The following is a 14,999-nucleotide window of genomic DNA, read 5'->3' on the forward strand; positions in this document are numbered from 1 at the left end:
CCTAGGTACTAGCTTTTTTACCTTGGTCGCCTGTAGCCACCAAACTAAATAGGTACAAGAATAGAGGTTCTTGCCACCTCACACAAAAATACTGTCAAAAAAGTCAAGGTCTAAAAACACGTAGACCAGACCGAACATCTGCTTGGAGATTACTAGTCAAGACTTAGTTTTTTATGCCAAGAGAATTGAAGTTAAATTGTGTTAGCAGTAACGTATTTGTGGCCCATAAGAGAACCTATGGTAAGAGGTAAAACTACTTGTACTGAGATTACAGTTTGTACTTATGTTACACCATTATGCTAAGAAATTTAAATTAATCTGGGAAATATCATAGCATTCATTGTACAACCCATTTTGTTTGTCACTGATCCATAGTTAATAAAAAAAGGTGTACCATTATGTGACTACAGCTACTGTATCCTGATATATCCCAGTGCACGAGCATACATATATTAGGGTTGAGATTACGATATGGTAAAATCAGTACCGGTAGAGATTGTCATCAAATGATCAATGATTCTACACATAGAAATACCAATTGGAGTCTCTGTCAACAGGACCTCTGTTGCAATCTCTACTGGTAGAATCGTCAATTCTACCAGATCTCTATTCTTACCCGACATAACGATTGATTAGCCTGGGTACCATCCGGTTAGTAGTTTGCTCCTTTGTTCACTTCTGCGACCCATCTGGGGAACTATACATTCAAATCTTTGGGTGGTGACATCAGTTAATGAGCGAATCAAGGAATGGGTTCTAGAGTGCTTATTTGATGACAACAGGCTCCCCCCACAAGCTGACAGTGGGCTTTCCGGGTGTTCGACCGAGCACTTGAACCCATTCCTTTACTCGCTCATGTGTAGGGACCAATCAGCACCCTTTTCCAAAATTTGAAAAATTCCAAACGTTGGAAGTGTCAATGTTCCCAGACAGAATAGTAGAAAGGCGACTCTATAAAGTGTATAATAAAGGTCAGAGCAAGAGCAACTTTAAATAATACACGCCAGATGGTACCCAGGCTAACGATTTATACCAAAGAGAAGAAAATGACATTCAAGAATTGTTGGTCATCAAAGCATGTTTTGTTTGTTTGCTACAGAATAACTCCTCAAAACAGATAATACATATCTCAAAGGCAAACATGTAACTGTGTATGGATCCCTACTTGCTTTTAACTTTAATATCGTTTTTCTTTTAAAAAAGGAAATTCCATTCAACAAGCAGGAACAAAAGGAAGCAGCTGGAAATATAGTAATTCAAACTTTGGTAGAAGTTGTCATTGCCATTTATTGTATAACAACAAAACAATTCTTATCAGGCTACTGAATCTTGAACAGTGCTACCCTAAAAGTCATAAATATATTATAACCCAAATTTAGGTGCTGTAAGTTCTTAGCTTTACTTTTCTACATGCACAACCATTCCCCTACCCCTTCAAAACCTTTTCAAGTATCAATTTGTCTTAAACTCTTTCTTAAAAATGAAAACCCTTGACACAAGTGTCACATATTTAAAGATGTGGTGCCCCAAAGTAGCTTTTTTTGGCAAATTTCACTGATCAAATTGTTCCCTCCCCTGTATAAGAAGCTTTTTATTTTTGGTGCCGGTTACAGCTTTCTCTTCGCTACAAGCATTCATCGGATGCGTTGGTGTTATACAACTATTGTCATAGCTTATGCCCCAACTAGGAAGATCTTTTGACAATTGCAAGCAAACGACTCTTAACATACATCAAGAGGCACTGACATGACCAAAACATCGGGACTACAAGTTTTGTCTTATAGCTAGAAACCATGTGAAGAACGCTGTGGAACGTGTACATATTTACATTATCGGATGCTCGGAAACTTATATGGCAAACAGACACCATTCCATTTTTCTTAGATCTTTTCCTAGCATAGGAATATCCTTTCTGAAACAGCCAAGAAGACATCTCGAGACGGTAGTTTCTAACAATGTTGAAAACAGAATCATCAAGCATATCTTATACACTATATACATTGCAGAGCAATGATATTGGACAGTTGTAGAAGCAGAATGCATGACATCTTGTGGCCTTACGACTTTCTTGTAGCTAACCAGTTGACGAGAGTTTTTCTTAAGCTTGCCAGGATTATAAAACGTCCAGTGGTTCTGTTTCCTTTTGTTTGATCATATGTGTACTTAGAAAAGCGAAAATAGTATTGGTTATCCTAACGTTGAAGACGACTGGCTATTGTTGGTCGTCGTCACCTTGTGAAAGGAGGAAATTTGCAGCGAGGTTTTCGTTCTTATCGCATGCAAAGTACGCCTGGATGACTAAGCCTTCGTCGAACCCAAGGGCCTTAAGCTGTGAAGTGAGAAACAAAACATTATATGGTCATGTAGTCAAAAACAACTCTTTAATTTGTCAGCCAATAGGAGAGCATTTATCTACAATCTAATTTTTTGTGCAAAGTATCAGTTACATACTTTTCAGTGAAAACACATTCATGTGGGTTGGTAACAACTATTAAAACATTGCTAGCAAATGAACAAGAATACGTCTATATTGCATTATTCTTTTCACTGATGGCTTAGCATGCTGGGAGATGTGGGGCACTATGGGTAAGGCAGAAGGTAAACAAAATCATGACAACATAGACTGGGCCAGGCACCGTTCACATGGCGTTGTTTGCCCTGCTTTTTTCCTATAGTGCCTGTGGTACCCAGCAATCAATGCGATCCGCAAAAAGGTCTCAATTGGCCCAACGTTACCCATGCATATCATCTACACATGTACCTTTATGGCTCTCGTTTAATGATGTACAAGTAATGGTCAGAGAATTCATTCGCATGAAAAATTAAATTTCTAAGACTCACCCTTTCGATTGCTTCCTTCTCTTGAGGTGTGACTGGGATGACGTTCTGTCCCGTGGGCAGCTGTTCCATGACGGGGGGTCCTGACCCCGCGGCGCCCCCCTCCCCTTCTACCGGCTCGTTTAACATCTCAATGAACTCTTGCTGATGGTCATTGATATGCTATGCAACAAAACAGAACAACACCACATCAATACAGAAGATGTATTGTAAATTTGTTCAGAGTAAGCGCACATACGTTAGAAGTAGAAAGAGGTAGATACAAAAAATTACCTGTGAACGAGAGAATATGTAAGTATGGTACAGGAAAAGCAGTTGAAGATGAAATGCACTTTATTTGTCATTGTCCACACTACAGTACCGAAAGAGACAAACTATTTAAACTAGTCAACAACATTTTTCCCAGCTTTGCACATCGTACCAAAGTACAAAGTAACTTCCTGTTAGCACCACCCAATGCAAAATGCCAATCCCAAAATGTCGGGAATTTCATCCTCCACTGTATGCAGAAAAGAAATCAAACCTAATAGCATTCATTTTAGATTAGAAGTATCACTAGTTGATGACCTCTTTCATTTAATGTCCACTTTGTTATTGTATCACTATCATCATTGTACTTTCATACATGTATTTTGCAATTACCCTTCGGGCATGACTTTGCAATAAAGATTATCTTATCTTTACTCACTTCCCCACTGCAGCTTATGCCCACATTGTAAGCACTACCTATGCAAATGTGTGCATGCTTTACATTTGTGACTGAATCTGTTAGCTACAACACCTAGCTTCAGTGCAAAAAGCAACAGTCAGTACTGCCCTGAGGAAAGTGACAGACGTTGACCTCAATAAATAATAAGTTCGTCTATTGAGGTTAAACATCCACGTTATAAGATATGCAAAGTAAAAAGTTACTCAAGCTACTGGATAAATTTTGGAAATGAATATACTGTCTTTTTTCATCAACTGCACGACTATCTGGAACATTTGGTTGTGCGCAAAGTTCTTTGTTATCCATTTACTTATAAGTCTCTGTTAGGCTTTTAGCTAGGATCCCCTTGATGACTGAGAGTTGCAGTGCGTCAAGCGTTACAGATGCAATAGTATTGTAGGGGTGTCCGAAGGCATTCACCTTCCATGGTGCAGAGTTTTCGAGAATTTTAAGTTGAAATGGTGCATTCTGATGGGGAAAAGTTACTGTCTTCGAGACCACAAGTGACCTAGTAGCATCAGAGTTTCATACTTGTCAGAGGATCTGCTCCTAGTGCAAGGGGTCCAATTTCTTATTAATTTTAATTGAATGAAGACCTTTATTGCACATTTTTGCCCCACTGGGCTAAGTACAGGTCACACAGTAAGAATCACATATATGTAACAATGGAAACAATCATACACATCTATATATGTAGATGTGCGTCTAATCTATTCTAGGACATTTGACTTCCTCTCGCTTCTTGGTAATTGTATAAATGTAGCTAGCTGTATGGTTTTTATTTTTTAATATAGTGCGTCCAAAAGACGCCTGGACGCATGCTTGGCTAAAAGCCTGGTTTCCGTACCTGTAGAAGCTGTGGGTTGGACTGTCCCAGGTTCTGCAGGAGTGCGGACAGTAGGGTCGGGTTAGACCGGATCAGCTGCCGCATGTTATTGAACTGGGGCTGATCCCTCAGGAACTCCAGGGGGTTCTCTGCAGATGGGTGTACAAGTTACCATGGCGTTCTGTTTTTACCCATAGTTACGAGACCTCTCAAAAGGTCCATGCCACATTTTGTGAATGGCTGCACAGTTGCAAGTAATCTAAAAGTTTTGGTACACAGATACAAAAATTGGTACAAAACATTTTTTTAAAAGTAGAATGTCAGCAAAACCTAATCACAAACCTTCTCTTCTGAATGATTTTTTCCGACACTTGAATCTCAAGAATATGCTATATTCTCAACTAGCGTACCCTAGACAAATATCAAGATGCACCGTTGCACCCAAAGTCAAAAACATGGTGCACAGATCCAATTCTATGTACAGTAAAAGCCGCTTAATTGCACGGCCTATTTGCCAGTGAATTTCGTGCAATTATCTGGCTGGTGCAATAATGCTATCTAGCTGGACCGCTATCAATAATGTTATCTAGCTGGACCGCACTGTTTTGAGATTTGGGGATTCTGTGCAGTTAACAGAAGTGTGCGTTAATCCGGTGTGCAATTAACTGGCTTCTACTGTATTTCACAAAGTATTTCAAGCCCTGTTAACTTACGTGCAGGCTGTGAGCCCGGTGCAGGTGCGGTGCCGGCTGAAGCAGGTGCAGCAAGAGGGGTGTCGGTGGCAGATCCCTGGGCGGGCGCAGCCGAACCCTGTGTAGCTGCAGCTGAGCCCTGAGTAGCTGCTGCAGGTGCTGCCGGGGCGGGGGGTGCAGCTTCAGCAGGCACCTCCATCGCTGGTGGGAGACCCTGGGAAACACAACGACGTTAACTGTATTGACACTACTTCTGGGCAGCATGTGTATGTATCCCACTTCTGACACCATGTCGAATGGATGAATGAAAGAATGAAAAAATGAAACTGTGAATGAGTGATGATTAATCATGGCTCTTTTTATATGTCTCACACTTTAAACCCAACCCGTATGGACTTACATGTACAATATGTACAAGACGGTTATATCCAACTACAGAAGTCCCTCCGAAATTTTATGGCCTTCCCAAAGTTCATAAGTCTGGCATTCCCTTGAGGCCCATTGTAAGCAGCATTGGCTCTATAACCTATGCTTGTGCCAAATTCCTTGCTGATACCCTCTCTCCATTAGTAGGGAACACTCAACATCACATCAAAAACTCACAACAATTTGCGAAAGTGATTAAACAGGCAAGAGTAGAGGAGGATGAAGAACTCCGTTCATACGACGTGACAGCACTCTTCACCTCGGTACCTGTGGATAAAGCAGTTGATGTGATTCTGCAGAGGTTAAAGGAGGACCAGACCTTATCTGATCCCACTACTTTGAAACCAGAACAGTTGGCTGATCTACTCAGAGTGTGTCTCAATTGTACTTATTTTGTTTATGATGGCATCTTCTACAAACAAATACATGGAGCGGTGATGGGATCACCTGTGTCCCCCATTGTATGCAACCTCTACTTAGAGCATCTAGAACAACGTGCCCTCAGAACTGCCCCCCACCCCCCTCTGTGGTGGTACAGGTATGTTGATGACACCCATACCAAACTTAAGAAGACGTACGCAGACGAGTTCACAGATCATCTAAACAGCCTTGATCCTGACATAAAGTTCACATTTGAGAAGGAAGAGAACAGATCCTTAGCCTTCCTTGACACTTTGACAACAGTACAAGAAGACGGGTCCCTGCGAGTGACAATCTACCGCAAACCTACTCATACTGATCAATATTTGAACTTCCAGTCGGAACATCCGTTAGAACACAAACTAAGTGTTGTACGTACCCTTTTCCACAGGGCGGAAACAGTGATAACTGACCCTCAAGACAAACAGAAGGAGAAACTTCACATTACCCAGGCGTTGAAAACGTGCGGATACCCCACATGGGCCATAGAGAAGGCCACAGCACCCAAACCCCCATCACCCAGTGATACTACACAGAACAACGCCAGCAGAGGGAAAAACAGGGGAATTGTTGTGCTTCCTTACGTGAAAGGTGTATCTGAAGGACTTAGAAGAATCTTCACCTCACATGGGATAAAAACCTGTTTCAGGTCGGCGAATACTACTGTGCAATATCCTTGTAGCACCTAAAGACAAAACCCCTAAAGAACAAAAGTGTGGTGTCATCTATCATATTAAGTGCCAAGGACAGAACATCAGGGGCCCTTGTACAGAAACCTATATTGGGGAGACTGAGAGATCACTTAAGACCAGGTTCCTTGAGCACAAACGCAAGAGTTCAAAAACCTCAGAAGTTTCCCAACATATACACATAGAATCGCCGGGTCATTCAGTGTCACTAGACAAAGTTGAAATTTTGGACACAGAACCAGACTTTTTCGCCAGAGGGATTAAAGAAGCAATCTACATCCGGGCTCTACAACCATCCCTGAACAGAGACGGTGGGCGCCATAGACTTCCTGCAACCTATAATCCACTGCTTACTGAGTCACGTGTTCTATCTACATAACGTGACGTCACAACAGCAGTGGATTGTTCATTCCTTGACAAAGACTGATGCTGTACAGTCGAAAATTTGGGTGAGTCCAATTTTGGTGTTGGAAATTACAGTTCAACTATTTCAAGAATGACTTGTACCAACACAGATGAACTTTCAAGTTACTATTAGGGCTGTATGTTGCATGCGGGCACCTATCACACTCACAGGCACTAAAACTGTTCAAACTGACTTGAAGTTGGCTATGAGGTTATTACTACTACTAGAGCTTCAAACTTCAAAACTGTTATAACATTAAGTATGATAAATTCATTGGCTAGAAATCTATGTAGTCAAAGGAGCAAAACTTTCACAGAAAGGGGTTTTCCTTAGTTTTAGTACAACTATTTGTAACTACTTCCCCTTCCCTATATTTGGCTTCAGTGCAGTATAATTGGAATTTGGACTAAATTTGAATTAAAATTGCCTTTGCCTTTTTCCCACTTTCAGACAGTTGGGAAAAGCCAAATTAAAGGAACCATTAAATTAGACTCCCCTTCGCTGTATCTTCAACCAATATAAATATGTATCAAGATATTTGGCGAAAGTTGTAAGGCATAAGAAGCATATCTTCTGGTTGGGTATCAAAGAATGGCTTTTCTAGTACAGTTGTAGTACATGTACTAGCAGCCATTGAACGATTACTGTAATTTTTTTCTCACTTTCACAGTGGTTCTATTTTATGATGGAAGGTAAAAGGAGATTTCCATGATGTTTTTAATTTGCTGATGAAACTATTCTGTAATACAGTAGCACTGCACTTGAGTTTTCAGTGGTCACCAAGAACACCGTGAAAGGAAAACCAGTTTAAACCACTGCGAACGTTCCAAGATGTACAGTAAGAGGCTAAGTAGTAGACAGCTGCAAACAAACTCGTCACTCCCACTGCAAATAAGGACGAGGGAAGGAAAACTTGCACTCATGCCAGACAAGGAAGGAGAGTGCACTAACTTTGGAAGGGGGCATACTGCGCCATGTCAGCTACAATAGAAACAGGAGGATTTAGAAAAAAATGCACAGAATGGCAAGGATCTAAGATGCAGTTTCTTTAAGAACGCTGGCATCTTAGTGGACATTAATCTTACAGTGAGTTGTTTGAAAGGACATGACAACAATATGTGTCATGTTGTCATTACCTCTAGTAAGTATCAAAACCTAGACAGCGAAAGTACAAATTGTTCTAAAGCTACCACCGTGCAAAAGTTGAATTCATTTGCTGTTCAATAATCACACAGAATTTCATAAGCGATTGCAATATTCTAGAAACCAATAGACAAGATGTAAAAATGTATTTTGTCAGACTAACTTGGAAAACTAAGGAAAATGCTAGCATTCTCATGAATTGAAATTTTTGTGAACTTTGAACTCTGCACTGTACATGTACTAAGAGAGGTTAAAGGTCATAGGTAAAGAAGAATCTACTTACCTAATGTTGACTCTGCCTGTGCCAGTGACGACCCAGAAGCTGCAGTTGTAGGAGCTGCACTTTCACTGCGGAGAAAAGAAGGAATACTTTCCGTTACATTATTGATCATTGTTAAAATGTCCAGGTAAAATGGTTTAAATGCAGATAAACTAGTACATGGGTTGAAATGCATATACAACCAGTTGAAGGTCAGTCTTTATTCTGAAGATAGATGTTGTTTGAAATGTATGACCATTTCCAAAATCATATCCAGTTGCTTAAGTAACTGCTTTTTGGCTTATCTTATTACCTGGATGTCTAACCTTCATCAACGAACTTTGCAACAGACCTGAGCCAGCTTACAGATGTGCCCTATGTGGCAGAGACTGTCATTCTCGTATAACACTGTTTAGCGATAGCCACAGATGTAAGGCTGATATCATTTAGGACTTGACCATGGTCAATATTGACTGAAAAAGCCCACACAACAGCCAAGGGCTTTTAAGTTTGACCTAATACCCGCAATGCACAACACTGCACATGCACTCTTCAAACCATGAACAAGGTTAAGAGGTACCGAATAATACCAGTTTTGCTATCGTAAACCTGTCAGGGCTCGAAATACTTTTTTCTGCATACCCTCACTGGTGTAGGTAACATTGAACATTACCTGCACCACACAAATTTTACCTGCAGGCTGCACCACTCTGAGTCTAGGTATGAATCATACTAAAGTTGTTTAGGAAGCATTGCTATTTTGTAACAGTCATTGCAGCTAATAACATCTCAATCAAAGGAAATTTACGTATTAAAACCCAGTGCATGGACCAGTGCAGGTTAGGTGCAGGTAGACATCATTTTACCTGCACTAACCTGCATATGCAGGTGGTATTTCAAGCCCTGCCTGTAATAGCTACATTTTGTACATAATACTAGTAGGTAGGTAATGAAAACTTGTTTCCCTACCTTGGCTGTACAGGTGTAGTTTCCTTCTGCTCTTCTTCTTTCTTCTCTTCCTTCTTCTCCTCTTCCTTGGGTTTCTCCTCCGTGGGCGTGGCAGCTGCAGCAGGTGCGGGTGCGGGTGCAGGTGCAGCAGCAGGTGCTGCCTCTGCCTTGGGGGGTTCCTCTTTGGCTGCTGGCTTGGGCTGGAAAATTCCAAACTCAATCTGTAAGCTCACTATCTGTAAGCTTCTAATACTAATTCTTGCTGTTTACAGTTACCACATACATGTATTACTACTACTAGTACTACTACTACTACTACTATCAGTCAGTCTATGCAGACTATGACACTATGCAAGGACAATGACAATGGAGACTACAATGTACAGGAATACAATAAATGATAAGGACAAGTACTAATACATGCACATGCACTCCTATACTTGATTCTTTGTCGATTATATAAACTTGTGCAATTTATAAGGTAGGTAATCATCTATACATTTGCAAAGACCAAATATGTAAAAAAAATAGTAAAATGAAAATCTGTTTTCATATACTTGGTAAGTTGGTTGGAAGAAAGAAATGCCTCCAGTATCTGCTTGGTGTGATTAGAGGGGACCTACCTTTGTCACCATGACGACAACAAAGTTCTTCTCGTCGATCTTGTACTGAGACAGTGGGAGATCATCCTGCAAGATCTTACCTGTGTGACAGAGATAGGTTTGAAGAGAGTTATGTTGTGTCTTCACAAACTTGATCCTGACCGGGCAAAATACAGGGCACAAAATCAGGCAGGATCTTAGCTTAGATTTTATCATAGAGGCAATATTTCTTGGTGAGTCGTGATATAGACATAACTATTGTAGGGGGGTCCAGGGGCAGCCACCTTCCATGGTGCAGAGTTTTTAAGAATTCTTAGTTAAAATGGAGCATTCGATTTCTAAGGTATCCTTTGGTGCAAAATTACTGCCAGAGAGGTCACGGTAGAAGACCGTGACCACAAATGACCTAGTGGCATCCCTGATCAACCAGAATTTCATTATCAGGGCCCAATACTCCAGGACCCATCCCTTTGTCCAAGGATGGAAATTTACTTGTTGGCAATGTTGGGACAGGAAAAAAAATTATGCCATCCAAGCCAAAAATCTTCATGGCTCCAAACTGTCAAAAATCTATTTTCATAAGCTTAAAATGACATATCTAACAATGAAAATCAACAACATGGGCTCCCAAACAATGAGTGGGTCATAATGGAAAAATATTCATAGCTGGACAAAGCCCTGGGAATGGGATGCTATCTGAAATGTCTAGGTATTTTCAACATCTATATGCAGCTGCTTGAGTAACTGCTGTTTGACGTTATCTCGCTGACTGTGCAAATCTACTGAGCAACATTACAACTATACCAGAAACTAAACTGTGCACTGGTACTTCAACACTGTATATGTTTGTGTAGGGTTTTGTATGTACAGTTAGTAATGTACAATAAAATCTTGACATTTAAATGCAAGAGAAATTAATAAAATCTTCTGTTGTATCATCCTGTTTTAATTTTGAAGTAAGCTACAGTGACAGTGAGGTTAGTAATTAGATTCTGCTGACATTCTATTTTATGCTACATGTATGTTGTGAACCCAAATGTATTTCTGGGCACCCAAATTTTAGAACCAGTGCATCTATTCCAAAAAATGAATTTTGTACCTTGCTTCAAATTATTGATCAAACAAACTGCATAACACATATTGTATAATATTTTTGCTGTCGTGATCTGAAACATGTATAAGAAGTTAAGAACAGACTGATCCCCTAGCCCTGTTCAACTCCATCAACACATAGAACTGCAAATTAAAAACATAAAATAAAAATAATTGAGACATGCAGCTACTATCTCATTGGTTGAACTGCTAATTGTGATGGACAGTCATGTCTACTTTCAGTTGTCTCAAAACCACGAAGCACTGAACAGCAATCTAACATGAAATGAAATCTGAAAAATTCTCTCTTGGCATCCTGGCCAATACTCTATTTCGAAATGCTTTAACATGTAAAGGCGTGCTGTTTAGAATAATTTATGACATCAGGCTATATCAAGGAATGAATCATATATACTATAGTATACACTATACAGTTTATCCAGAGACATTCACAAACGAAACCAAAAATGTCAAACTCAAGCACAATAAAACCTTGTCTGATATTGATAAACTGTCATGCTATATTATGGGAAAGACAAATTCATACCCAAGCAAAATCAGATTCAAACCCAATACTGCCATGAATACGTACCTCTGTGTCTAACCATAATCTATAAACTTGTCTAGTAGCAGTCAAAGTCACTACATCAACCAACCTTTTAGAGGCTTTAGAAGGGGTTTACGTAAATATCAAAGTGTCACTTTGTCTTCCTGGACACGGAGTACTCTAAGAAATTGACAAGCTGTTTTTGAAAGAAAGCGTTATCAAACACTGGCAGTACGCAGGTTTGAAATCCCTTGCAGGCAGCTGGGATGAGGGATAACGTGGCAGTTAAAGACTAGTTAAACTGTGTATGAATGCTACACAGATGAGGCCACACAAAATACATGCTGAAACATTACACATGATGAAAGAGTAGGGGAATAATATACATTGCTTGGGCATTTTATAATATTTTTTTTATACAATTTTCTTGATTTGAAACAGCTATGATATACATGTAATGACTGCTATGGTGTATGTGTACAAGTGTGTACCAGTACCTACACACACTTGTTTGTATGTGCAAGTAATCTCCAAGCAGATCCTACGGTGGGATGAGATTGTATCATGACATAAGCTCTAGTTCTAGTTCTAGTTCGGTGGGGAATGCTCACTCCTAGCCCGGCCACACTCCTTTGGCCAGCTTATGAATATGATATTATCTCATCCAACTGTAGAGATTAGTGTGTATCTGCTTGAGTGTATGCGTGTGTGTATGTGCTTGAGTGTGTATGTGTGTAAGCATACTTTGTGCGTATGAACTGAACTGAACTGTGTGTATGTGCTCGAGTACATGTTTGTACACTGTGTATGCTTGAGCACACACATGCTCAAGCATATACACATGCACATGATGTTTGTGTCTTGTGTGCCTGAGTGTATGTGTACGTACTTGTGTGTGTTACTGTACTTTGTGTGTGTGTGTACTAGTACTTGTGTGCTTGCTTAGGTACTTTCACTGTTCCTACTTTCCAGCTTTTCTAACGAGAAAAACTAGTCTTTACATACAAATTCCCTCAGTTATCACCATTATAATAACACTCCCTGAGTCCTAGACTTAAGTCATGTTCTGCTTAATTGCAGGGGAAAGTACATGTGGTCTTTTAAACAACATACTTAAAAGAGTAGCCAAATTAGGGGGTACAGAAATTATGCATTCCAGTTCAGTCTGTCTTCATGTCCCCCCCAAGATGGGACAAAACTTGAGGCAGCAGAAATATGGTTGATGGTATGTTGCCTATCAAATTGATTGAGACTCTGAATCAACTTTATCATTAATGAACATGATTCTGTACAGATACACTGTAAGAGTTGAAACTTTTGGGTTGGTTTAATACTTTCGGAGTGCTCACCATTTTCAACCTCTTCAATACAAACATAGTCTCTACCAGACTCCGGATCGCTGGAAAAATCGTAGAAAAGGAACAAATAGAGGAGTAAACTGGCCAGAGGAATATAACTGGCCAGTGGATCGCGTGCTGTTCCCTGGCCGGTTATATTCCTCTGGCCGACTTACTCCTCTATTTGTTCCATTTCATTTTTCCAGCGATCTTGAGTCTGGTAGAGACTAATACAAACATAAAAATACAGCAAAAATGCTTGTTCTGTGTTCTATCCGCCTACCCCTTTGTTTCAACTGTCCACAAAAAATCACTGCAAACTATCCATTTTCATCCAGCGCTTCAAGGTAAATGTACTTACACAAATTAAATTCCCTAAGATAGTTTGCTTCATGTAAGGAGAAACATTTATGAATAATCAAAATTCTTTTCTTATGCCTCATAAGGCTTTGATGGCTGAAGAAGAACATTCCATCAATGCAATAAGTAGCAACATACTTGAGTTGTTTTTCACCTAACTTATTCAGGACACATACTTGCAGCTGCAACAATACTTATTTGCATTTACAGGCACAGATGATTTAGTACAATCATACAATATAAATCGTCTTAAATTTTACCTTGAGATCCTTAATTGAACATCAAGTACACAGGATTTTGTGACAATTGCAAATGGTGACTTCTGGCATTATCAAACAGTGGCCTCAAATGTAACATAACTGGATATACGGTTCATGTAACAATTTGGAAGGTCTGGAGTAATAAAAATAGCATTACACTTGACAATGGAAAACACTTGACAATGGAAAACATTACTATTGTGATAACTTTCCTATTCAATGAACATCAAACCAAGAAGCAGTACATGGAAAATATAACTGTCATTTGTGTTTGTCAGATGCTTCCACGCAAATTGAACAGTCATCGTTGTAACACCGCCCCCCTCCCCATCAGAACCAGTACAGTAACATCATTTAAGGACATTTGTCACTTGTTAGCATTTAATGTAAAGCATTTTCTTTAATGCACAGTCTTAACTGTAATCTATGAATTTCCCCTACAAGTAACATTTTACTTCTCTTGCAACTGGTCAAATCTAGATTTATTAGTCTTTCATTTCTCATATTTCACATTTTGTTTGCACAAGAAAATATGAGTCCTGCCATGCCATGCCATCAATATTAGTAATCAGATACTAATTCAGATCTTGTTGCTGATAAACAAAACAAGATATATGTTGATATGATTGTCAAATCTCATGTTGAATGATTATTTCCCATTGACCATTATACAACCATTGTAGTGGACAATGAAAATGAATTTATATATTTGTAACATGGCTCCCTACAATACCTGCATACCTACAAGTACTAGTACTGCATAGAAAATACATTTGTTGACAATTTCCTAATGTGATTGTGCTATGAAAGAACTGTTTGTCGTAACAAGATACAATCACACGCATCAAACACGTCAAAGTCATAAAATTACATCACCTTTGTCCTAAGCAAGGGTGTGAAACTTGCAACATGTGCACACACAGAGATCAACTTACCAGCGTAGATCAACTTTAGTCCAGCAGCCGGAAAAGATTCCTTCCCCTTTTCCCCCTCCACCTTTTCCTTCAACTGCTTAACCTAATTGTGGAGAAAGTAGGAAAGATATTTAGTATTTCACAAGAGGTCAAAGAAAGACTGCGTAAGATTTTGGTAGAGTTCGTTCTCTGACTCAGCAGAGTTCATGTAGCGGGAAGTCGAACCCATGGCGCACTCACCGTCGCATTCTCTTCAATCTCGATCTTGAACGTCTGCTGCTGTAGCGTTTTGAACGTGACCTGCATCTTGCTAGACTACTCTGGAACCGAACGTGTCAGGAAAAGTCGGGTAAAAGTGGCAGGAAAGTGTGGAATTAGCCCGATTCTTGAGGAGAACTTGCTTGTTTTCAAAACGTCGACCACACGGCCGCCATTACAGTGACGTCAGAGGAAGCTAGTGCGCATGCCTACCCAGAATGCACCGTCTGGGATGCACGCTGAAAAAAACTTTAGCCAAAACTTTCCTAAAAC

At 39.8% G+C, this 14,999-nt stretch overlaps 1 protein-coding gene across 1 annotated transcript; it reads right to left on the reverse strand.

The window, feature by feature from the left end:
• Positions 1–1,060: 1,060 nt before the first annotated feature.
• On the reverse strand, positions 1,061–14,942 carry LOC118431500 (UV excision repair protein RAD23 homolog A-like). The gene is made up of 10 exons (XM_035842741.1): positions 14,709–14,942; positions 14,490–14,571; positions 9,980–10,059; positions 9,378–9,556; positions 8,433–8,497; positions 7,958–7,987; positions 5,087–5,293; positions 4,395–4,522; positions 2,842–3,000; positions 1,061–2,329 (listed from the first exon to the last, which is right to left on the reverse strand). The coding sequence occupies exons 1-10, from the start codon at positions 14,772–14,774 to the stop codon at positions 2,213–2,215; spliced, it is 1,113 nt and encodes a 370-aa protein (XP_035698634.1). The 5' UTR covers positions 14,775–14,942; the 3' UTR covers positions 1,061–2,212.
• Positions 14,943–14,999: the final 57 nt, after the last annotated feature.

This window comes from Branchiostoma floridae, chromosome 15, assembly GCF_000003815.2.
Source record: "Branchiostoma floridae strain S238N-H82 chromosome 15, Bfl_VNyyK, whole genome shotgun sequence".
NCBI classification, from domain to species: Eukaryota; Metazoa; Chordata; class Leptocardii; order Amphioxiformes; family Branchiostomatidae; genus Branchiostoma; species Branchiostoma floridae.

Bases quoted from the DNA above. Each gene is read 5' to 3' on its own strand.
- LOC118431500 (XM_035842741.1), bottom strand. From the start codon at position 14,774: ATGCAGGTCACGTTCAAAACGCTACAGCAGCAGACGTTCAAGATCGAG. The intron at 10,060-14,489 runs GTAAGTTGATCT...TCTGTCACACAG, and splicing joins ACTAAAGTTGATCTACGCTG to GTAAGATCTTGCAGGATGAT. The intron at 4,523-5,086 runs GTAAGTTAACAG...ACCCATCTGCAG, and splicing joins ACCGGGCTCACAGCCTGCAC to AGAACCCCCTGGAGTTCCTG.